Source organism: Mustela erminea, chromosome 7 (genome assembly GCF_009829155.1).
Source record: "Mustela erminea isolate mMusErm1 chromosome 7, mMusErm1.Pri, whole genome shotgun sequence".
Classification (NCBI taxonomy): domain Eukaryota; kingdom Metazoa; phylum Chordata; class Mammalia; order Carnivora; family Mustelidae; genus Mustela; species Mustela erminea.
Genome location: NC_045620.1, coordinates 85,398,310 through 85,425,033, shown reverse-complemented (window position 1 = coordinate 85,425,033; position 26,724 = coordinate 85,398,310). Strand labels below are relative to the sequence as shown.

The window sequence follows — 26,724 nt, the reverse complement described above, 5'->3', positions numbered from 1 at the left end:
GCACAGAATCCCAACCTGATCATCAACAAGAGGTATGCCATTCAACACATCACCTTGACACTCACTACAAACCTCATCTTCTCCCAAACATGTTGATATGTGGCATAGAGGGAACCCTAGCCTTTGTTTTAAAAGAATCCAGTAGACCAATGGCCTTGTGGTCAGAAAGGTGCCCTTCATACCCATGTCTCTTCTTAATTATTCAGTTCTTCATCATCGCCTCCGAAAGTAAAAGTAACAGTCCTGACTTGGGATGTTTGAGAGTGATGGATAATAGAAGGGAGTCTTCTATGAAAGGAAATCTCAGTGGCCCACTAAGTTTAGAATGACTTCTGTCCTGAAGCAAACGGGCAGATAAACACTCTCCATTTGGGAAGGGAATAGTACTAGAGTCTCGATTCCTTGTTACACCGTCACTCACACTCAGAAATGAGCACCAGTCCTAACCACAGTTCCTTTTCTGAAGAGAGAAAAACAAACCAGATGATGATGATGATGATGATGATGATGATGATGATGGAGATGATGATGACGATAATAGCAGCTAACACACACACACACACACACACATACACACACACACACATACACACACGCACACATTCTATGTACCAGGCACTGTTCTAAATTCTACACATCAGTTTGTTTAGTCTTCTTGATAACCCTGTATGGAGGTGTTAACACTACCCCGTTTTGTAGGTAAGTTTAAGTGGTTTTTCTGCACAAGGAAGTTAAACCTATGCCAGTTCTCCATGAGGAAAGACCAGTGGAAGACTGCTTCAGTTCTACTCAGATACTAAACTCCCTCGTGCCTGAACAGTAGCAAAGTGTCTCAACTGAACTGGATGAAGGAGAAGGGAACTCCTAAGGAGGACAGCATCACAAACAGGTGTGTCCCAGACATTTCTTAATTCAGGAGTGAAGGGAGAATCCAACACTGGACTACAAATTCCTTGAGGTCAGGAATTGGTCGTATTCATCCTTGTTGTCTCAGGATTTAGCATAGTGCTTGGTATACAGGAGGTACTCTGGGAATGAATGAATGAATGGATTATAATGCTAAGCAATACTTCATCACTTCCTTCTAAAGGTCCTTCCTATTTTATTCTCTCTTCTTTCTTCCTAATGAGCGAGAACTGGTGAACGCAATTCAGAAATAAATGAACCGAGAAGATACCAATTACTAAGTTTCTTCTTAATCTGGTACAAAAGAAAGGTGTCAGGAGTTGAAAAACCTGGCTGGTTCAGGTCCCAGGGTGTTCCCATGTATACCCTGTCAGACCTCAGGCAATTCTCACCTATAAAATGGAGAAACGGAGGGCTGCTGTAAGACTGGTGGTGGAAGGCCCCACAGACTAAGTTAGACGGATATAGTTCATAGACTGAAGTCAGGAGAAGTTGTTATTTTTAGGATATATTTCCTCCCCAGCACTTATGTGGCTTAGAGTAGGTGTTCAGTAAATATTTGTTAAACAATGGAAGATCAGAACGAGAGAGCCCTATCTCTCTACTACATTACATCTCAATTCAGAAGACTTCGTCCGAGAGTTTCAAATTTGTCAGGGCTGATCCCTGTGGAGGGAGGTTTCCTCAAGTAGATGTCTTTATTTCTTTGGGTTAGAATGAAGAAAGTTATATCCAGCTTCACATCCAAATAAACACCATTGTCAGCCTTATGGGGATGCAGGACCGTGGGGGGCAAAGAAGAGACAAAAGGTAACAGTCTTGAGGACCAATCCGATGGTCCTCAACTCTTGGACCCCTCTCCTCTCTGCACCCCAGGTCACAGTAGAGAAATGGCAGCGTCATTGCTGTCCTTCTGCTCCTCTGAAATAGGAACCTGGATTAGCTCTGGCTGGCTGAAGCTCAACCCAGATAAGTCCCGAGCAATGCTGATAGGCAGCGGGAAGGAATTTGAGGAAGTGACAAGAAATGCCACGTCATCCACCATAAAGAAAGCTTGCCCACAAAGTGGCCTGGGAGGTGGCTTCTCAGCGACCGGTGCTCAGAAAAATGCAGATAAACGAAGAAGTCTTTCTAGCAGCAGGATAGAGAGCCAGCCACAAACAATTCATGTCCTTGCCACATCCTTCAGTGACTGTGAAGAGGAAAGGGAGCACTCCCTGCCCACATTCCCCCTTGCACAGCCCAAAATGAGGAGCCTGAGCAGAGAGTCCCAGGCACCCTCCTGCTGGAGGGGATTGGGACGCTGGGGGGTGGGAGCAGTGGCCTCCCCTCTGCTCACCTCTAACATATCAATCAGGCAATCCTGAGGATGTGATTTTAAACCAAGACTCTAGGTTACAGCCGTTGTGTCACAGGGAAGGGTAGATGCCATGTCAGACATAAACTCTTCCTAATTTCATTCACCAAGTAAGGGACATCATAATAATCTGCTATGGCATCTGTCATTGCAGAGATTTCCACTGTTCTTCACAAAAGCTTCACAGGAAAGTGGAAGTCAGCAAGCAGTTATTCTCCAAAGAAATTCACAAGGCAAAAAAAAAAAAAAAGGAGGTGGCCTAGCAAAGAAGACCGGGGAGAGTGGAACTCTTCTGTTCTGTCATTGTTTCCTGAAAGACAGTGCGACATTCCCTATTGGTTATAGATGGTATGGCTTTCTTTACTTACATTTTAAAATTTCATTCAGTGGACCTGTTCTCACAAAAAATGTATCCAAATCTGGCCTGAGATATCTTCACGGAGAAATCTGTACTTTAAAAAAATAGAGCAAAAGGTCTAATATTTTTAGAAAAAAGTAGTCTTTATGATGAAATAATGCCAATGACCACTTAAAAGGGCATGTTGGATGAGATCTTGGATACCTATTCAGTAAATCCCATAGCCAGTGTTCTAAACCTCTCTGTAGGAAATTCCGCCTTAGATTCTGCAATCTCAAGTCGTCCCAGACTTCTATCTAGAGAGAAACCTCTAGTCCTGAGTCGCTAGTATCCCAGAGGTCTCCTAAGGGCCACAGTTGTCAGCAGACCTTATTTTCATCCTACACAGCCAGGGAAATATTCCAGTACAGTACACTGTTACTCAGAACTCTCTGAGAACACACCAAATAGGAAATGATTAGAATTACATTTACTTACTCTCACATATTAGCATTAAATTATTAGTTGTATTAGTGGCTTACATTTACATTAAACTTGCAAATTATATAGACCCTTATTTCCATTCTATGAGCATCTCAATTTTTTCCCTGCATGCATATCTAATCATTTGCTTACCTCTTATCACTCCGGGAACCTACAGTTTTTAATTCCATGGATTTCCACAGGGCAAGAATCTAGGCCACCGTTTATGCACAGAAATCAATTCATCCATCACTACACTATGCATCAAAACAACATTTTAAGAGCAAAAGTTGAAGCCAGTGGCATTAAGCCAAAGCACCTCTCCTCGCAAGGAAAATGCAGTGGGATTTTTAAGAGCAAAAAGGACGGGTCACAAAGGCTTTATGACTCAACAAGAAATGGGGAATCCTTAATGGCCCAGAGTTTCTTAATTCAAATCTGGGACTTAAGACTGGGTGCCCAAAGAAAAGTGCTGATAGTTACATGCCCCAGTGTACTTCTGTGGTATTCCATGTCAATACATTCACCAGGTCAAATTTTCTCTCTCCTTGCCCCTGGTGAAATCACTAACCAACGATATTTTCATGTTTTGAATTAGAATCTGAAAGAGCATTTTTGCACCATGGTGCATTTTTACAAGGTCTGCATCTCTGAAACACAATATTACATTAACGTGACAGTTTCAGAGGGTTTTGGAGAGAAGGGTTGTGGGGGTTTGGGTGAGCCTGGGGGTGGGTATTAAGGAGGGCCCGTATTGCACGGAGCAGTGGGTACATGAACAATGAATTTTGGAACACTGAAAATAAAATAAAATAAAATAAAAATTTAAAATAAAACAAAACAAAATGACAGTTTCAAAAGAAATCCTGTTACTAAATATCAGAAATCATAGAAATGTCATTGGCTTCTTCTAAAACTGTATTCAGTCTGCTAACTACACCATTCACAAGTTATAACAATCTATGCAAATGTACATTAAAGCCATCAGAAGTGTTCCCCCCGTATCTTTTTCCCACAGGCCAAATAAAGGTGAATTAAGAAAATCTGGCAAAGGGTACACAGGGCTATGCCATTTCCCACAGCAAATGGGGTATTTTCCTCTGGGAATAAAACATTTTCTTTAAACTACTGTTTATAACCCTTATCAGTTCAACAGCAATAGAGCCATCAAGTCCAATCTCTTGTGGAAAAAAAGTCAAGGTCAACAAGTACTTGCATTTTTGTTTATCTTTAGCTGCAATTGCTACTGACATTCAATTGGGTCATAAACATGAGGTCTGTCAAATGTTCCCAATGAACAGGTGATCCGAAAGCTATCTCAGAACAAGGCCATTGCCAGGTAATCAAACAATCCTGTTATTACAATTATGATTTGAGTACATTTATTTATAGATGCAAACATCAGTCAATCATGGATGAATATTGCCCTACCATTCCCACCACAGGGTAATAGGATTGAGGAAGTACAGGAGGGCCCTTGCTAGAATTACTCGCTGACAACAATGTGTGTCCTCCCACAAGCAGAGTACCATGCAAAGGAATGGCTTTCTCCCCTGAGCTCTTCCACTTAAAGGCAGTTTTCTGTAGCTCAACACAGCCATGTCCTTGACCCTGCCGCCCAGGTTCCTGAGCCCTGTTGCCTTTCTCTGCCTGACAACCAACTCAACAGTTACGTGTGTGTCTGTTTGGAATTGTTCCGTCCTTCCTTTATGCCAGCATTGTTGCTACACTAGAAGACACTTCATTTCAACTTGAAAAGTGCTAGGATATGTTCAGCATGCTTAATTCTAAGGAGTCAGATGGCTATTTGGAATAAAGGCCACATACTTCTTTCCAATCCATCATGAAACTCACTGATATCCACAGGAACTATGCATTTGGATCTGGGCAGCACCTGGCTTCATGCCATTTTTGACTTACAGATTAAAAATAGACTCTGTTCCAGCTGCAAAGTAAGACACATTAAACCTACCACTTCCATTTGAAATATGAAAATTAAATCTAAGGATATGGCCACTATCTAAGACGATGGCTCTGACCCACATAGTACAAACCTATTGTCTCCACTTCAGTTATGAAAAATGAGCCTAAGGAACATTCTTGGAGCCTAAAAGTAATGATGACACTTCTTACTATGTAGCTTTTATTAACATTCTATCATTTGGCAGAACAATTAATGTTTTCCAAAGCTGACTCCTTTCCTATCAAGAGCATCGGGACATCTGGAATCAAAGTAAAGGACAATCTTTCTAAAAATACACAAACCCACATCCTGGGAAAGAAAGTGAAAACTGAAAACGAACAAACAGAAAAATTCTAGACACACAAAATGAAGTACACTACTTTTAAGGACAACTTTCAACTTAGACATACTAAGTACCAGGTGCCAGTGCTGTTAGTCTAAACAAATAGTTTCAGGATAAGAAAGTACCCCTCCCTCTCTAGTATTCTAGCAAAAAGCAAATGTAGCCAGAGTTATATCAGCAACCCAAGAGCATACTATTTCCAGCCCTGGAGTCTCTTAAGTCTTGGGCAGGTGATTTGAAGATTCTACATAAACAGAAACATCAGCAGCCTGGGAAGGAGAAGGGGCTAAAAAACACACGAAGATGAGAATCCAGTGGGAGTCCATGAACACCGAGGCCCCTGTAACAAAACATCTACTCTGCAAATACTCAGGAAATGTTCATCAATCAGCTGTCAAGCAAAGGGGGAAGTCACCTCATTTTCAGAGCAGTAAACTGATGAAATGAGTCATGGAATTCCCATGATAGCTTGCCTGGCCTCTTCCTTTCCACCCAGCCCCCTGGTCCCCATGGAGACAGCGGGCCCTACCCCCCCTTCCTCCCTCCTCCCCACCCCCGCCACAGGAAAGCCGTGAGAAGAGAGAGAGTAGTGGCCAGACTTCCATGGGCCACCCTCAGGAAGGGAGAGAAAAAGTGTTGCTTCTGCCCAGCCTGGATGTGAGGAAAAAGCCATAGGCAGCAACAGCCAGCCATATTGTCCCTATATCTGGAGAGGGGAAGTACACTTCAGAAAACAGTGAGCCCTCCAGAAGGATCCTGTGGTGCAGGCAGCAGTATTCTGAGACCTTGGCATCATCCCAGACCACTCTAAACCCACCATCCCTGGCGTCCCCGGTCTCTTGGTCTGGTCCAGACTCCTTCTCAAAAGCTCTCCTCTCCAGCGCCTTGTCATGTCCTCAGCATTTCAGAGTAACTGCAGTGTGACTCCAGCCTTTCTCTGTTCCTCTTTTGCTCAGCTCTGCCACGACTCCCCACGGCCTCCCAAGCAAAGCCCCAATTCCTTGGGACGGCCAATAGGATCCTTCACAGTTCACAGTCGGGCCTCTGCTGCCTCTAGCCTTCCCCTCAGACTCTTCCTCTCACACCCTGTTCTCGGCTCCTGCTGAAGCACACGCGAAGCCTCCAAGGGTCATGCTTTCACTTTCCTCCTTGCCTTCACATCAACTAATTTCTTTGCCTCACACGTCCTTCTACTTCACCTGCCCCAACTTCCCACCACAGACTCACCACCTTGGGGGCGCTAGCTGGAAGATCCCTGGCAGACTGCTGCCAGGGGTAACTACGGGGATGGAAGTGCCATGTGGAGAAGGACCCACATCCGAGTTCCATTCCGGCTCCCTAAGAAAAGGTGTTGTGATGGAGGAAGGTTGCTCCTGTGAAAGGAACAGGGAGAGGCCACCAGCCACTTGCTGACTCTCTGCCGGTTTGTTAGGTGCCATTCCTCTACTTCCAGATTACACGGAGCCCACTTACTCACGAGCCCTAACCTACCATATGGAACTTCCAGCCTGGCCCCTGGACCATCAGCTCCTCGGTTCCAGGAACAGCCTCTTCACTCTGATTTCTCACATTTAGCCCAGTGAATACTCATTAAGTGAGGGAATGGTGCTATTTCTGTCCTTCCTCCATTATCTTTGAGAATACTCCTCTCAGAAGCTTTAAATTCACAATATCAAGCAATATTTTCTATTTGCACTCTATGTATTCCTTTCACATAGGGGATGCTCTTGGTGCTGGCATGTAGTGAACCAAATATTCATAACACAAAGCCCCCTCCGACTGTCTAGGCTGAAACTGCATTCCCTCAGAACATCTATTTTTAAAGAGTGTGGTACCTGAATCTTCCCAAGCTGGCACCCTAGTTCTTCACCACCCAGTGCATCTCTTGGGTGCCATTAACCCTGTTTCTGGGGATGATAACCAGAACAAGAACATTCTCACCCACATCACTGATGCCAGGGATGGGGAGAAAAGACTGGGAAATGGAGTTGGCGCACCATGAAATGGTCAGAGGAAGGAGACAGAAAAGGAGGAATGGCATCACGAAACTATAGGCACCATGGCCTCTGATGAAGAAAGGCCGCCATCTGTTACAACCACGGAAATCGAGACTCACTTAGGTGCCATGAAGCTAAACAAAGATTGGGCTGAATATGAATGCAGACATCTATCTAGTCAAACGGGTCAACCAAATATTTCTTGGGCATGGGCTGTGTCTGCAGCACTCCATGCAAGGAACCGAGGCAAGTGCAAGAATCCCACCGGACTCCCTGGGTGCAGACACGTACAGGAATCTTGCTCCAGTCTTCATACCAGTTAAAGGGATTCTTCCAGACAACTTCCGTGGACTCTGTAAATCTTGTAACTAATTATATTTCACTCTTCATTTTGGCTGCTAGGCAGCTCAGAGCCAAGCTGACTACCTCTAGCAATTGTATGCGCTCTTTTACAATTTGTCTTGTCCTGTACTGCCCTTATGGCTGGCCTCTTGTTTGTTTTCCTTTTGTTCTCCTTTCTTCACATCCTATTTTTATCCTTTTATATTTATATTGTGTTGGATACATACTGTATCCTTATATCCTTATATACATAATATATACATATATAATATACATATATGTATATAAGGATATAAGGATAAAGATAAAAATGTATGTATATAAGGATATATGTATATAAGGATACATATCCCTATATACATATAACTATATATGTAAAATATATACATATATATGCTTATATATATAAAATATATATAAATATAATATATATATAAATATAAATAACTATATACTTATATATATATACTATATCCTTATATATACTAAATCCTTATAGTATATTATAGTATAGATATATACTATACCCTTATTTAAGGATATATACCATATCCCTAAATCCTTCCTTAAAATGAAGGAGAGAATATATAAGTACATTGTAAAATTAAGATATATCCTCTTCTCCTAAAGTATCAAAATTGAAAGGGTATTAAGGTGCTATCTGTCCTGCTGGGAGAGGGACACTCAAGGACAGTTTCAAGTTCAGACAAATGAAATTTTTCAAGAGATAGCATTGATCGAATGTTAATAACCTAGCAACAAGTAAGTTCAGTATTTTCTATATTCATTCCTCAATTCCCCCTTCCTTAAAAATATATAAATTTTGAAGAAAATTTAAGATTTTCTAGGTATGCTCCTATTCTCTTTTTCTTCTGATATGGAAAGAAGTAAAAGATGGGGTGCTTGGGTGGCTCACTTGGTTAAGCATCTGCCTTCGGCATAAGTCATAATCCCAAGACTGGGATGGAGGCCCTGCTCAGCAGGGAGTCTCAGTCTTCCTCTGCCTCTTCCTCCCACCCCCGACTCGTGCTCACATGCTCTCTATTTCTCTCTCTCTCAAATAAACAAATAAAATCTTAAAAAAAAAAAAAAGTGAAAGAAAATTCCACCTCTTTCATCCTTTGTTAGGAAATGAGATGAGCTATGTCTAGGAGGGATGCATATGGGTTGATATTGGTAAATGGGGGAAAGCCAAAGCTAATTGTACTAATCAAACAGAATGCTTTTAGGTTAAGTAATTATGGAAAATTATCTGCAAGACTGAACTAATCCACAAAGCCAGACACTTGAGCAAAACCCAACTTACCAACTACACTTCTGGGACCAATCAATGTAAGAGGTAGACAACGCCTACCTCTTTTTAAGGAAAATGCTTGGCATAAATTTACTGTTTGGGTTAGTTTTTGCTAGGCCAACAGCCAAAACCTCTACCACTATCCTTAATTAGTGCTAGCATTCATGAAGGAAGGAGATAAATTCAGGAGCAGAGCTGACTATCACATCCCACGGGATAGAATCATGTCTGCTGCGGGGAACCAGCAGAGACATAAAAGTGTCCTCCAAGGGTGACACAGGGTCCTGTCTCAGCATTCGTCATCCACCTACTGCGAGTTCCCTTAAAAGACTCTAAAATGTTCCCGCTAGTCCCCACCCATCCTCTGTCAGAAGCCTGTTCGGGGTCATAGGATGGTGCCCAAAAGTAGGAGCAGGCAGAGCTGGCCATCAGGTGGGCACCATGATTTAAGGTACATCCCCAGACCCGTCTACCACCCATTCTGAAAGGACTAGCCATTGAGTCTCTTCTTGAGTGCTTCTGTAAAAGTGTATCTCTGGGAGTCAGGACAGGTAAGACCTCAGTGTCTATTTACATTTTGACTGGGATTGCCATGTGACCAGCCATCTGGCACCCAGAAGAAATTAGTGTTGAGAGAATGTAGTGTAATCACAGTTTGAAAGCATGAGAGGGTTCCCAATCCTCTTGAATAAATAATTACCCACCCATGGCCATGTGCACTTAACTATTGCAACATTTTGGGGTCTTTTAAGGGAACTTGTAGTAGGGTGAATGACGAACGCTGAGACAGAACCCTATGTGACCCTGGGAGGAGATGTAAAGATGAAGAAGACATAGTCCCTTCCCAGGAAGCATCCTGGGGAGGCTGGGGCAAAAATGGCTCACTTCAGTGTACGAGAAGGGTAAGACACAGGATACCATGACAACACAGAAGAGGGTGACTTCCTCCAATCTGGGAGTTCACAGAATACTTCCTGCAGATTACAATTAAACTAAGTTCAGAAGTTTTTAACTTGGGCTACAGAGATCCTCCCCACTTAAGGGGCCCAGGGTTCAAATTCAGAAGATCTTCCTACGTGCAAAGGGAAAGATCCAAATTTTATTCTCACTAACCTCTAACTGAAATAAGCATTTCTTTCAAGCACGTATCTAGGTAAGTGACAAACCAAAGAACCATTAGCAGGACCTGTGACTTTGTCACCAAAGGAAATCATATTTACATACAACAATATAGTTGTTACAAACATCTTAAAACATCATTTACATTCCTCACTATTTCAAAAATGTGGTAGACGATAGAATCACTGCTAGACCTCGTTATTTAATACATATTTAACAAGGCACTATATCATTGTATTACAATTTGTTTTTTAAAACATTTTGATAACTGAATTTCAATATAATTAGTTTCCCTTGTAGTCCTATGTATTTTATTTTATTCATTAATAAAAATATTACACCAACAAGGCAGCCAACCATTGTCCTTGCCAGATTGCCAGTCCCCAAAATGTCAGCATTCCCTGCAAAGGATGAGCAAGAGTTGGCAGCCAGGTGACAAACGGTGGAGAGAGCAATGGGGACCCCAGTGGTTCAGGCAGCAGAGGCCCCGAGTGGCCACATGGCTATGTGGGAGGGCTGAACCAAGTTCCTGAGACTGGGCTATGGATCAACGTTGATCTCACAGGGCTCACCAGATGCTGAACCTTTATGGCAGTCAGAGGACCAAGGGAGAGGGGTCCCTGTGCCAGCTAGGTTAAATGTCTCCCACCTTGTCTTTCAGCCAACAGCCCTCCTCCCAGAGTTCACCGTGTCTGGGTCATTGGCCTATTGTGAAATAAATACACTCACAGCTCCCTGAGAATGTTCAGTATTCAGAGAAGATTCCACGTACACATGCCTGATGCTCGAGGTAACGCACACCAACTTCCCAAGGGTAAATACTATGCCCTAGTCATTCTCAGAGCCTCGTACAGAACACCTGCCTTACAGTCAGCGCCTAATCCCTTTCTGACCACCTGACCAGAATGGATACATTTATACTTCTCCCCTTAAATACAGCTCTTGGTAATATTGTGGCTTAAATGCAAAAGCTATTACAGTTCTAAACTCTTTTTTTCTCCCTCGGCTACGTTAAATGGATACTTCCCCAAAGTTAACGTCCTCATTTCTGCCTTGCCAACAATGACATGGGGTGAAGAATCTGCCACCCGGGACGATGGGTCCTCTCCTGGTGTATTTTCCTGGGTAGCAACTGAAACACAGGTTCAGCTGGGCCAGGTGGGCTGTGTGTGGCAGCCCTGGAACTCCTAGGAGGGCCGATCTGAAAAAACAAGTGACTGCATATAGCTTAAAACCGAACGCAGAATCAAGAAGGGAAAGGGAGAGAGAATGAGGGGGAAAAAAAAAAAAAAGGCCTTCATTAGAAACTGCATTAAATAATTACATAATGACACATTAGTATCTAGGTTTTTAAAGCTCAGGTCGCCATTTTTATCATTAACACGAGGTAATAAAACCCACATTATTAAAAGAAGAATGGAATATTTCTTCTCTACGTGATGCAGTTGGGGGAAAATAGCTTACAGCTCTGGGAAGAAAGAACGGAGCATTACAAACAACTCTGAGTCCACCGTGATAGAACATCTATTCCACTCTCAGCGAAAAGCTAACACTATGAACAGCCAGAGAGGCCTTCTCTAACTTACAGCAGGCTGAGGGAAACCGACAGGAAGATACCTTTTTAAAAAAGTTTTCAGAGGCGCGTGGGTGGCTCAGTGGGTTAAAGCCTCTGCCTTCGACTCAGGTCATGATCTCAGGGTCCTGGGATCGAGCCCCACATGGCGGAAAGCAGAAAGCAGAAAGCCTGCTTCCTTTCCTCTCTCTCTGCCTGCCTCTCTGCCTACATGTGATCTCTGTCTGTCAAATAAATAAATAAAATCTTTAATAAAATAAAATAAAATAAAAAATAAAAATAAAAAAGTTTTCATACTTCCTGGCTACAGAGCCAAACAATGAACTGACAGAACATCAAGGTGCATATAATTCTTTACTTATTTTTTATTTAAAACTATCACGTGACTCTTGAGAGGCCAGTGTAATTAATTCTAGGAAAGCCTGAGAACTGGAGTATAATTTCAGAACTTCTACAAGTCATCCCGGAGCAGGCACTTTTTTTTTTTTAAGATTTTATTTATTTATTTGTCAGAGAGAGACAGAGGGAGAGAGAGCAAGCACAGGCAGACAGAATGGCAGGCAGAGGCAGAGGGAGAAGCAGGCTCCCTGCCGAGCAAGGAGCCCGATGTGGGACTCGATCCCAGGACGCCGGGATCATGACCTGAGCCGAAGGCAGCTGCTTAACCAACTGAGCCACCCAGGCGTCCAGAGCAGGCACTTCTTCAAAGACAACCACAGCAGCGACAACAACAAAACTCCACATGGCATGCACGCATCCACCCCATGCCACAAAACTCAGGTGTCCACACAGGTGACTATGCCTAGTGCCAGCAGCCAAGTCTAACGACTCACGGAGTCTACTCTCACACCACAAACCATGGAGAAGACAGAATTGTGGTTTTAAGGCCATGGTTAACAAGGATCACGGCTTTTACATGTCAAAAATTAGAGTATAAATTTGACAAGATATCCAGACCGTGAGTTCACACATAAATAAAAATGAGCAATCAACAGAAAATATAAGAAATGACCCTGGTGACAAATGCCTTGTCTCTTCTGATCGAGGGTCATACCTATTCAAAGCCAATCACATGAGGATGGAATCAGTAAAGGTCAATCAAAGGCAGGCTGAAACTCCAACTGTCTAGCTGACCTTCAGAGCTTGTGACAAATTGCTATCAGTCAATGTCAACTAATGACAGGAGCTCTTTGGCTAATCAATTGTTCTAAAAATGATCAAGAAAACTACTCACAGGACAGCTCATTTTCACATCAATGCCTATGAAGTATGAAAAGCTCATTTTTTGAGTTTTTAATAAGCTCATAAGTAAAGCAGTTACTTGGTAACAGAGGTCACCTTACAGAAAAAGACAGAACCTTTGTCTGCCTTTTACATATTCTTTTATTACCATATTATAGTAAAATTATGCCATGGATATGCCAGAGGGCTACATAATAAAGTAGGGAACACCTCATGCACTTTTGGAACAAATACTTCTGTGTCGGAGGGAAATATATTTGGGAGTAAATAATTTCAGAGGCATTTTTCAGTCGCTTAAGAGGGAAAACACTGACTTCCAGCTTCCCAGCGATGTCACCTAATAGTCAGAAGATGCAGTCTCTGTGAAAACACTCATGGCCAAGTGCATGTCCCCTAAATATACAGTGACTGCTCTTTAGATGACAAAGTTATTTTTCTTTGTTTAGAGATGACCTGCTTTCATGATGCTAGAAGTCAAGAGAATGGGTAACAGAAAACAGTTACTCACATTTGATGAGTCAATAAAAGGAAAGGTTGAATATACAGCATAGGTTGTTCCGGAAAAACAGTTCTCTGTCTATCCATCTTGTTCAACGTGTTTGATAAGTTAATGATATGAACCTTTTGATAACAGGGATTTGCTGAGTATAATAACTTCCCCTTTCTTTTTTACACCTGACTTTTCCCATCAGGAAATCATTTTCCTCTTCTGCCTGCCACTGCGCGCAAAGGCCACTCTTTAATCTGCAGCCCAACATGAAGTGTGACTAAAGTAACACACGAGGCTGCAGTGGTCTAAGGGTGAAGGCCTGCAGTCACAATTATATTTTACTTTTCTCTCCGAAGTGTATTAGTCAAAAAGCATTAGGGCACCACTGAAATACAAGAAGTCCCCGCAGAAGTGTAAGACTTAACAAGTAAGTGTGAACAAATAGAGATCATTCAAGTTATCCTGACCAGCAGACAAATGGAATGAAAAAAACCCAAACAAACTTTTTTTTTTTTGATTCACAGGGTTCTGAGGTTCTTATAAACACTGTTTTAAAAATCAGTTGGGATTAAAAAAAAAAAAAGGCAAAGAAAACTGTTTCTAAACAAGCAGCGTTCACTTTGTGTTTTCATCTGAAAAACTGCAGATTACAGATTACATCCCAAACCTGAGTTGCTACGGTAGTTTTTCAAATGAAAATATCTTCTGTGGCCTCAACCACTCTCAAGTTGTCCATAGGAAAGAAATAAAGGAGGGAGGGCAACACTTAAGCCGAGCCATAATTGGAAGTATGTGAAAAATGAAGTGTCAGTTTGGTCAATAAAGGGCAAAGGTCAAGGGGAACTGCGGCCCAAACTCTGCGAGAAATGTGCTCATTAAGACATCCAATCAGAGCGCTCCTTCCCACCTATCCCATTATTCATCGGACAGCTGACTGTTTCAAATGCCCGGGTTTGGGCTGTTATTACTTTTCTTCTTCATGTAAAAAGGCAAGCTGGTATATAAATCGTTGCTTAGTCATCTGGAACGTAATGTGGCCCTTCCCCGCTGCCCCTCTCCCTGCTCCCCGCCCCCTCCCAGCCAGCTCTGCCTGCTGGTCTCCCAAGCCTGAAACAACTGCCTTCGGATTCCCTTCAATAATAAATGGGATTGCCTTCTGCCTGTAGGTTGCCTGAACTCATACAAAAGCTGGAGTGGGGGGGGTGCCGGGGTACACTGGGAGGCATTGCAACTATCACACATTTATAAAGAAATAGCAGTACTTTTCAATTATTCCTCCTTAAAGAAACATGCTGGTTTTGCTTTTTTTTTTTTATTTTTAAGTAGGAGCAAAGATACTATTGTTGAACTGAGTCCTGCCCCCCAAAAGGAGAAGTTCAGAAGTGGGTTTTAGAGGTTTCAGCAATCATTAAAGCCCTTTCAAGTTGAGATGTTTTATATCAAATTTCAACTTAGAAATAATACTTTCTCTTTTTTCTCACAAAAGAGGAAAATGAGATGAGCTTTAAATGGGGAATGCTCTGCAAGAGAAATGTCCTTATTTGTTTTGTATGCTCCTAGTTTCAATTCAATAAATCTGTGAATGAGCGAAATGGTATAGGCTCTTAATACATAATACAAATTAATTATATCAATCATCACATTTCTCTGTGAATCTCTCATTCTACTTAACACCCCAGCAGAGTATAACCCCCCCTGAGGCTAACACTGACTCTGGCCCATTACCAGCTCCGCCACCATTATGGAGACAGGGCCAGGCCTGGTACAGACACTGTTGAAAGAGGCCTCAACTTGGTAAGAGAAAGAGGGTTCATCAACGATCTGTTTTCCATTCCTCTTCACACGAAAGCACCAGAGGACACAGGCCTCAGGAGCATGGGCCCTAGAGTCACACTGTATGGGTTTGGGTCCTGACTCTACTACCAACCTGTATATGACTTTGGGCAAGTCTCCTAGCCTCTCTGAACCTTTGCCATCTCTTTTACCAAGTAAGGGTTGGAAATACCTACACTGACAGACAGCCCTTAACATGTTATTATGTTATTTTATTGCTAGCATATACTCCTCTCTCTTGACGTTGAACAAAAAAAAAAAAAAAAAAAGGAAGACATGTCCAAATGCAAACCATGGTCAGTCATAACCAAAGCTGCTTGTGAGTTATAGGGTGACTATGGCAGCCCTCCTGGGAAAGAGTCCAAATACGGTGGAGAGAGACACCAAATGTGCTTGGTGTTCTCCTGCTCCAAGCCACATGCTTCCTAGAGGAGACCCTGGTTCTGGTCAGTAGGGCAGCGGCACATGGTAGGAGAAAAAAGACAGAGGAAGGAGTCATGCGTCTGCCAATATGCCCCTCATCTTATGTGTGAGACCCCGCCTGGGGTCGTGAAAACAGCCCATCCTAACGGGGTCACGAAGCAAAGCCAAGAGACAAGATCCTGGAGTTGACTCTGACCGTTACTTCAGTATTTCTGAGCTTACATTTTTCTCTTCTGGAATGGGAAAGGGGCAAATAAGAGACAAGGATAAAATCAGGATCCAATGTCGTAGCTTCGGCAGTGCTCTGAGGAAGCAAAGGAGTACCCAGAATCAATGTCAGAGCAACATCACCAGAACCCCCAACCAAAGACAGGCGTGGGGCCTTCCTTTTCAATGCCAGCTTAAAGGAGCTTCACTGTCAAAGACTCACTTTCCTGCAAACGGCCACAAGTGTTCATATTAAATGAAAGTAGAGGCCATCAGAAAAGTTACCATGATAAACGGTTTGAGTTGGGGGGAAAGGCGTATTATGTAAATCATAAATAAACATCAAATCCCTGAAGAATAATAGTCTTTAGCATCTTCTTAATTATGTATCTTGCATGTACTCTTTTTAGAATGCCCAGCATTGGATTTTCTGTTTTATATTTTTATGCTTAGATAAAAATTTGGACTAAAACTATTCCATCAACCACAACAGCCGCTAATTTGGCAAGTCATCAGGCACTCAAAATCCCCCAAATTGCTTGAAGCCTCACTAGGAATTGTCACTGTATTTTGAAATCTGTCAGAATATTACAAATTTCCTGAATGACTTTTTTTTTTTTTTAAACTTTGAAAGTCCAAATGAAGATATAGCCTGCCTAATGCCTACGTCATGCGCAGATAAGGTAACAGAGGCAAGCCTGGGGATTTCTTTTCTGTTTTTTGTTTTTTTGTTGTTGTTGTGTTTGTTTTTTTTTGTTTTTGTCTTTTTGGTTTTTTTTTTGTACCACAGGTGCCATAATGAAGTGGTGAAAAATGAAAAGGAATGAGGAAAAAGAAACACAGTACAAATAATACAGTAGAGAAAGTTTTAAAATATGTATTACTCCTGTCTGTGGGGGAAACACCTCTTTGGATATGTTCTTGACAGATTGAGTTATTTCTGTCTATTGGGTATGTATAAAGACATATTTATGGATTTATAAATCTTTTGAAGAGGGCTGTTATTTACCCAGTTGACTAAAATGGACTCAAACTGTGTAAATAACTATTTAGGACATGCATTACGGGCCAAATGCTGGCACAGCTTACATATCTATGGCTGCCAGAAAAGGCAGGCAGGGCAAACATGGAAAAGCCACTGTGCACAGTTAATCTGAAGGCTGCACAAAGACCCAGCTCCACAGGTCTCAGGGATGAAAAAAGGTTTAGGAGGGTCATGGTTGGCATGGAAATGCACAGATGTAGTGGCGGCAGCACTTGCAGGCATCATTCTGCATTTAGCCAGAGAGAAAACACACCGCCCAGGAGAAGAAGCCACAGAGAAGGGCAGGTAAGACCACAGGAGGGCCTCCTGCACCCTGGCTCTCAAGGTGTTGGGTGGGGGCTGGGTGGGGGGAAGTCTACACAGAAGGCTTCTTTTGGATCACAGTGGGAGTCACTGGCTTGATTCCTCAGTGGAGAGCCAAGAAAGAGAGCATGAGGACAAGAATCTTAGACAAATAATCAGGAAACTGAAATTTGGGGTCTGATGCTGCCCAAGACCACCCCAAAGCTCTCAGGACAATGCAATGTTCTTAACTAGTTATAAAAATGGCTCCCTTAAGTTCATTATTTGGAAACATTGAGTTGAAGATTTTTTTTTTTAATTGAAGATATTTTTATGTAATTAAATGCAACCAAGAGTTTCCATTCATTTAGGCTTTGCACCACCTCAAAAAACCAAATGAGTAAGACTTTGCTGTGTAATTTTTGAAAGTGAAACAAGCAAGAAGTTCTTATAATGAATTTTTAGTATAAATACAAATTATATTACTTAAAATTGAAAATTGTTAAAATTAAATTAAAAACTGTCTTTATTTCAGATTTATCCATGTGTAACTGACATCCAGAATTCAAGGTATAGAGCATAATGACTTACCTATCTTGCAAAATGATCAGCTCAGTAAGTTTAGTTAATGCACATCATCTTGTCTATAAACTATATTATTAATAAAGAGCCCATCCCTCAGCCCTGATCTGTGCTTTTCTATGTGCTTCCTTCTATCCCTCTTTTTGTAATTTTTTAAAAGATTTTCCTTTAAGTCATCTCTACACCCAATATGGGGCTTGAACTCACAACCCCAAGATCAGGAGTCATGTACTCTACTGACTGAGACAGTCAGATACCCCATTCCTCTTTTTTTTCTTTCCTTTATTTCTTCCCCTGAAGTGGGAATATTGGTCCCAATACCAATATGGGACCAAATAAGGTCCCATACCTTATTTTCCTCTTCTGTCAAATGAGGCCAGGATTGTTTTAGGAAGGCTCAACAGAGCTCATTCAGATGATATGGGAAAATTCTTTTTTTTTTTTTTTTTAAAAAAAGCAGAATAGGTGGTGATCTTATATGAAAAGTACAAAAGAGAAATAATGTAATTAGAAAACTCAGGTACTATGAAAGAGACATGTCTCCAGATTACCATCAAATTCCTTATTAAATTGGCCTTTGGATAACACTTGTTGAAGGAAAAGGAAACATGCAAAATTCCTAATTCCCTGTTATGACATGTCACAGGGGAAGAACTGGGACAGGGCCTTTGGCCTCTCAAAATCCTTTCATCAGATTATGTTTGAGAAAGCATATATGCTACAATTTTACATTCAAGTCTGTTTCAGCAGTTCGCAAGCCATCAAAGCAGCAGCTAAGCTACCTGCCTGTTCCTAGGTGATAGATAATATATATATATTTTTAAAGCAAGAAACAAAAAAGAAAAAGAAACAAACAGATAAAACAAGAGGCTATGACCTCGTGTAGCAATTTTGGAGTACAGGAAGAAGAATTTAGATCCCCTTTCCACCTTTTTGGAAACTCATGGAAGAAGCTGAAAATAGGGCTTCCTATTGAAAGTGCCGACATCACCTTAGTTCTAGCCCTGGGAGCAGCAACACCATCACACATACATACACACACTTGAAAGAGAAAAGGCCCCGTGGATTTATGCTGCGTATCAGTTTCCAGTAAAAGTCAGAGGTCAGAGGTTACATGTTTCTGCCTCAGCTCTCAACGCATTTACTATCGTGGGCTCCATTTTTTACTACACTCAGAGTTGTGGTGAAGTCAGCAACTTTCCTTTGAACAATAAAATATCTCAGATGCTTAAAATTCTATGTGTAGAAGTTATTCCCAGTCCAAGTAGCATACACGTGCCTTAAAAAAAAAAAAAAATTTCCTGGTTTTGTTTTCCAATTAATGATATCAAATTCATTTTAGACTTTGCAAATCTAATTGGTCCAGCCCAATGTATGTGAGAAAACAAAATTCTTTTGTTGTCTAGCGGCACACCATCATCACACCGGATTTTAAAGTATGCACCTACTGTGGGCTCAGAGTCAACTTCAATAAAGCCGTCTTTTTATTTTCAAATAGAGAATACGCTCTTAAGCTTTGGTTGTGCTAACTGAACACAAAATTCCTCTGCAGTGGGTCTCACCAAAGGCAGGACAAGACATCTGAATACTCATTCGCCTTTTCGCTGAAGATGAACTACATGTTAAAGCTTTCTTTCCTACTAGTCACAGTCAGACGTGCATAGCCATGGACACCCAAGTATACACACAGGTATGTGCATTCAAGGAACAGTACGAGCTAAATGGATCTGGCTTCTTTTCATTTCTCCCTAATTCCCTGTAGTCTGACTTTGCAATGAAGTCAAGCACTTAAGAGATTCGGATAAGCAAATGCGGAAAAAAACAGCCTCAACCCAGTGGAGAGGGAAGCCCAGTGTGGGTTCCCAAAAGGCTACGGCCTTCTAAGCATCTGAAGACATCACTGACTTGGAATCGTGAAAGATGTTTCTTCATGATCTCTTGAGAAGCCTCTAAGGGCAGGTAATAAAAATACTTTTTTATTTGTATCTCAGGGTAAAAGTGGGCATGCTCTTTACACACACTTGAACTTCTAATCTCCTCTAATCTTGCCCCCAGTCAATTCACCGACCCTGTTTTCTGGAGGTGAGCAGGTGATGGCCAGTTAGGCAGCTGGGGTGGCACAAAAGAAGAAAGGGTCTGGAGAAACAAACAAGAGAAGCTGATTCCCCTACGCTAAGGGGCTTATGTTCTAGGAGAAACTGGATTAATAGGAACTAACTAGACATTTCTGATTTTTCAACCCTTAACAATGAAACGAGTAGCACGAGAGAATGAGAACGCCTCTCCTACCTTGCTCACTGCTGTTATCCCCACTGTGCGATGTGTGGCCGCCGCTGGAAGGGCCCGGGGTTCCTCCCGAACGCGTCGATGCTGTGTCATCGTGATCTCTGTTCCAAGAGGGCTGTGGGGGCACAGATCAGAAATCCAAATAGAGTGGTCTGTTAACACTGGTCCAGTGGGATCCCATCATATAGTAACGAAGTCAGGGAAGCCTAGGCCAGACGGCCAAGCCACCTTTCCCGTTCCCTTCCACAAACGGCGCCATCTCGGAGCGACGTTGGCACATTTAAAATTGGCCAGTTTCTGCCTCTGAGCTAAAATAATATCTACAAATAGTTATTCTATAAGTAATTGTATGCTTTATTACCAAGGAAAACAAAAACGTTCCAGGCAAAGAAGTGGGGGTGGGGGTTGGGGGAGGAGTGCTGCCACTTGATTCTGACTATATTTTTAACGTCAACAGACCCTCTGGCACGACAGTCTGCTCCTGTTCTGAAAATGCAAAATGAGAGCAGTGGTCTCTAACACTGCGGTTTACAGAGGCCTCTGATTCATCCTGGAAGACAAACATGGCAGAGCTTTTAAGACTCACAATTAGGCCGGGGTCCATAATAGCTAGTATGTGTCAGCTGTTTGCCGGATGGTACACGGCAAATGGACCAGGCACAGGGACAAAAAAGGAATGAGAATAACAATAGATTCACATGGACTGTGTACACTCAGCCCCATGCCGAGCCTTCTTGTACTATTGAACGGAAAACAGATGTTGCTTCTTATCACTGGGTGCATTTGAAAGTAACATTCAGATAGGAAAAATTGGCAGTAAATTAAATTCTTGGGGAAAACAATCATGGCAACACTTCTCCCAAATCTCCCTTTATCACCAGAAAAGATTTTAATTAGCTTTTAGTGCTAGCTTTCAAAAACAGTCCTATGAGTCACTGGTCATCCCGCACGGTAGGAATGATGCAGAAGAGAAAGCTGGTCCTTGGCTGGGAAGTGGTGTTTGTCTCCAAGATTATTAGTGGCAAGGCAGGATGATCTTGTGTGTAAAGTATGCCCACCTCGTCTCAATCCCAGGCTGTCCCCGTTCATGGCTGCGTAGTAGTAAAGTCTACTGACCCTCCCAACGCTTTGAATGTGCCTAGCGAAATCAGAGTGCTCTTCGCTTCTGTCTCGAGAAGTATTTCCGTGTCCCCGAGAAGATAAGAAAGGCTGAGGGGTCAAAATGTCTGTGACACCCAGAGAAAGAAAGGGGAAGAGCCCAGGCGTGCTGCGTACCAATCAAAGGGAAGAGTCCACGTTCCTGAAGAGGATGACTGCCTGCCACCGGCTCTACAACCTTGGCCAGAAGACTAACGTGGCCCCCCAGAATGAAGCAGAGTCGCAGAAAGAGCCACCACTTGTGTGTCCGGCTCAACCATTATGCATATTCTCCAAAATGGTGCTAATTGATCCGCTGATGCTGGGATTGAAAGGTAGGAGCGCCGTGAGAGGGGAGCTTTTGACAAACACGCATTCTGCAGCATGTCAGGAGAATGCTAGAAGACGTAATCTCGAACACATGCTCAGAATGCAAACAGTTAATGCATAAATTTTCAGTTTGTACAACTGCAGCTCTAAAAGGGGGACTTGTTTATTCAGAGCTCTGCAGAAAGAATGGTACAGCACCCAGGGGACAGACAATGCCAGGCACAAAACCCCGGTGCCTCGACATGTAAAAGGATGTTTTTCTATGTGCTACAAATCCCACTTGAAAATATAATTAGAAGGAGAAAATGGCAAAGTATTGCATTAACTGTAATTGAACAAAAGACCGGCAAGGCATGTGGGAGGCTGCAGGAACCCGTGGGAGTTTCAGGATGCATGAGATCCTGCGAGTGACATCTCCTGGGCTCTCTCATTTTATTTATGTTGTCCCTCACTACTATTGTTGACTGGTGATCTGACTCGTAATTAATAGAAAAGCTACCGATAACAAGCTAAAATACAGAGCAACAGAATAACCTCATCAGAAGCATGTTTGTTAATCTGATTAAGACTAGGACTCCAGAAAGGTGACTTAGAACCCAAGAATTATTCCATGTTATACAGGAAACTGTCCTCCTTCATGCTACAACAGACCTGATATATTCACTATCTTTTAATGAGCTCCACTGATTTATTCAGCTCTGCTCTGCTCCCTCCCCCACTTTTCTACTGTGCAGGATGTAGATTAATTCAATGCTTAATTGTTTAGTAAATTCAATTTTCCACCTTCTATTCTGCATAGCTTTAGCTAAGGTTCTTCAATCTTCAGCAGCGAGCCCTGAGCCCGGTGTTTGTGATCTGTGCCTACCTTTTTTCATCACCATTTTTCTTCATCCACCACTTAATTCACCATGAAAAGATTTTCCTTGCTGGAAATTCTGATTCCGCTATGATCTGTGAGGCATTCCGATTCATTGCATTTTCATTGTGTTGGGTCTTAGATGCCGGGCTCCTCTTTTCTCACAGCTATCGCCACATTATACAGGCATTCATGCAAGAAATGTTGGATTCCACCTCAGTTTATCCAAATTTTGTGCAACCTATATGTTTAAATTTGTGTGTTCACCAAAGGTAGGAGCCAATATTTTCCACCTAATATCACTCTTCTCGCTGCCTTGCTTTTCCAGAGAGGCCTGTGAATACTGAATGCCCTTCTCTGAAATGAAATCTAACTTTTGTGGTCCTCTCTTGAATTAGCATTTTGGGTATTAGCATTTCAAGAATGGTATAGTCATACAAAACTGAGCATTAGGAGAAATCCACAAGGTTACCAAAACAGAACAAGAATTATGTTTAGTTCAGTTCATTAAGCATGATTCAAGTCTAAGTATCAGAAATAGCTCATGAACTCTTCTGGCATAAATATGTAAGACAGCCCTAATCAGAAAGAACTCCCCCAAATTCCAACTACCCAAGAATCTCAGTTACAATAACATATCTCTGTGACTCTCTGTGGTTACACCAAACAGCATCATTATTATTTTTAAAATAAAATATGTGCATACGATTATGTACATATATCTGTGAAGTTGTGAGTTGCTTGGGGCCACTTGTAAAGTAAGGCTGACAGGATAAAATCAATGATGCATTGCATTAGACGTATAGCAAACCATAGTCATGGTTCTGAATTAAGTCCCAAAGAGGCATTTTTCTTCAATGTATGTAATTTCAGAGTAAGTCATACCTATGTTCCCATCTATTAGAAACCTATTAGGACAAGAGGTCCTAACCTGAAGTCCAGAGACCTCCTAAAGACTTTGGGGTGGGTTGGGGGGGTCTTGTTTTAGTAATAATTGTATTTATGAGCATACTTGCATTTTTTTTCCCCTGGAGAGAATGTCCATAACTTTTCATCAGATTGTCAAAGGGGTATGTGATTCTTTAAAAGACTGAGAACCACCACTCTAGGAGACACTCACAGGGTTAGATGGAAAAGCCAGGGCTGGAGAGACCTTCAAGATCGCAGAGTCAACACTTTAACCTGACACTGAGACCCAGGGGTCCTCCAGACATCATTTCTTTTGTCATAAATGGAGGCAGCCAGTGAGAAGCTTTACTCCGTCAGGAAGTTCTTGGTCACTATATAAACATATAGCATACAAACTAGTTTCATTTCCTTCTAATTTCTACTCATACTTTGTCTAGTTGTGGAGCCCCAAAAGACAGCCATTTTAAATATGTGGTGCAAGCATATGATTCTCCCCGTGCTTTCTCTCTTCAACAGGTTGAACACCCCCATGCCTTCTATCATTTCTCAAGAATGCTTGGAAATAAGGGTTGTTTTTTTTTTTTTTTAAATGATGCCATGCTAAGATTCACCGAGTGGTATTTTTTATTTATAAGGCAATTATAGTGCTATCTGGTAGTCAAATAGAGGCCATGACCTCCTTGACCACAGGCTCCTCTAGGGCAAGGATAGTATCTGGATCTTCCCTTTCTTGGCTCAGCACAATGTATGGTGCATACTCTGTTCTCAGTCAAGGCTTAGGGAACTAACCTGAATCATTCATCCTTTACTGCCCACCAATAGTCCAAGAGATGAACTGCAACTTCCCCAACTACCCTTCCTCCTGAATGAAGTCATCTGTTGGTAACCTTTCCTCTCTCCATCTTTTCCATCCCTTTACCATCTATGCCTTAATTTGGGCCATAATTTCTGGTCTTCATATCACTTTTCATGTTTTCATTAGACAATTCCTTCCACTACCATAATTCGAGGTCTCACCCATATGCCACAAAATTTGCATTTCTGGATCTCTTCTTTGGTTTTTAGACATGTATGCCCAACTATCTGCTAAACCCTCTCCATGAAAAGACGTTCACTTCACTCAACAAGTCCAAAGCTAAATTCTTTATCTCCCGACCAACATCCTATTTACTCTTCTTTGTTATTAATCCCAGTAGGTATAACCCCATCTCTCCATGGAGGACCATCCATGACACCTATCCCCCTCCCCCAGACATCCAATCAGTCAACAAGTCTTGTTCATTTTTACCCCTAAGTCATTCACAAATCAATCCCTCATTTTTTACCTTAGTGATTGCTGGTCTTATTCAGGCCCTCCCAGCTTTAAAGAGTTGAGTCATATCACTTCCCAGTTCAATCTCACTAGAGTTGAGGACAGAACTGGTCACTCTTGCTTGCCGTTGCATCCTGCCTATCAAGTTCAGTGCCCAGTACTTGGTTGGCACTCAGGAAATGTTTGTTGAATGAATGAATGAATAGCACCCTACTGCCTACAGAACACTACATCTGGGGTCCTTAGCCCTCATAGAGTAAGCCCTCATAATCCACCCCCTGGGGACCATTCCTCAACCTGTTTCTAGTGCTCCAGCATGTGATTTCTGAAAGATACATTCTGCCTGTCCCTCCAAGCCAACTGTCATCCCCTCCCGCTACCACTCCCCACCCTAGCCCCAGCCCTAGCCCCTAATTACTTCCCACTTGTTAATTAAGTTACAGCTCAGATAACATCTCCCCCAAAAAGCCTTCCCTGATACACATGTGCGCGCACACACGCACACACACACACACACACACACACTCTTCCCCCAGGGTGTACACAAAGCACCTCATGAACACGTCTATCATTTCATTTCCATATTGTTTTGTGGTGACCTGTAGAATTCTACACTATAAATGTTTTTAAGTCCCGAACTATATTTTATTCATCTGTATGCCCTCCATCCCAAGAAAGTGTCTGTAACACAGTAAATACAAATATATTTCTGAATGAACAAATGAATAACTTAAGTGATACGTAGAAGGCTCCTGTATTAAACTGTCATTTGATACTGTGATCTCCGATATTAAATATCATAAAACATCTGAAAAAAGGTTTGTATAATTCAGAAACATCTCATATACTTGCATTCACACAAACACACACCACCATAAATACATATATATATATATATCTCAGTTGGTTAAGCGTCCAACTCAATTTTGGCTCAGGTCAGGATCTCAGGGTTGTAAGATTGAGTCCTGTGCTGGGCTCCCTGTTCCATGTGAAATCTGCTTGAGATTCTCTCTCTCCCTTTCATTCTGCCCCTTCCCCCTCAAAGAAATAAAATCTTTAAATATAAATAGTTATATAAGTTATATATAAACATATATATTATATAATATATGTAAAATCTTTTTATATAATATATATTGTTAAATTTTTATTTGTATATATTTACTTATATATATAAATACTCAGTTGCAGTATAACACAGTCAAAAGAAAGGAAATTTGAAGTAGCCATATCCCAACTTCAAATCTGGCTGCACCATTTACATGGTTTTAGACAAGTCACATCCTCTCTAACTCTTGATATCCTAATCCATAAATGGGGACCAAAAAAGACTCCTTTGCCAATCACATTTCAATGAAAAAATAACAATAATCCTCTGTAGGCATAACATATGTCTATTTCCAGGCATGCAGTAAGCACTCAATAAATGACAGCTACTAAAGTTTGTAATGTAACAACATAGGTTGACCCAGTCAAACCTGAAATATCTACATACAGGTGTGCTCAGTTTACAGACCTTCTGGAAAGAATAGCTAACCTGAGCTGACTTGGTGTACAGTTTGGTATGCCTTGGGCTATCTCCCAGCTGGTGTGTGCTCAGGGAATGCACACTGATCTTATTTTCACCTTCAGATAACATGATTTTACAGGTGGTTTGCTCCTCCCCACCCCATCAGGTTTAATTTGATGCCTAATATTTATAAATCACTTTACAGTATACATAGCACTTTGACATATTTTCTCACTCAGTCATTCATCACGTCAGCATGATGTTAGAATCATTTTTTTCCACAGACCGAAAAATAGTGGGTTTTATTCTTCAAAATTTCTACCCTACCAGTCCCATTCAAAAAGGTAGATAAATCAGAGTGTGGTGATCTTGAGACTGAAGAGGTCAGCCAACAGCTATGTAGAAATTGATGAAATAATCACAGGGTTCAAAACGTGAGGTTGGTCTGCACCTATCCATAGGTGGTTTCCTTTTTGGGAAGTACATTTACTTTTTCAAACCACCGGGGTCTCTTTAGCAAATGATCTCTAGTGGCCTGAAAGAGCTGGCTTGTCTCCCAGCGTGAA

General features: G+C 41.8%; 1 protein-coding gene across 2 annotated transcripts in view; it reads right to left on the bottom strand.

Moving 5' to 3' along the window:
• The window catches only part of MEIS1 (Meis homeobox 1), a 134,844-nt gene that overhangs the window by 85,059 nt on the left and 23,061 nt on the right, over positions 1-26,724 (bottom strand). For both annotated transcript variants that reach the window (XM_032352295.1, XM_032352294.1), the window contains exon 7: positions 20,108-20,219. In XM_032352295.1, coding sequence (XP_032208186.1) covers positions 20,108-20,219 — 112 coding nt within the window. The remainder of the gene's footprint in view (positions 1-20,107; positions 20,220-26,724) is intronic.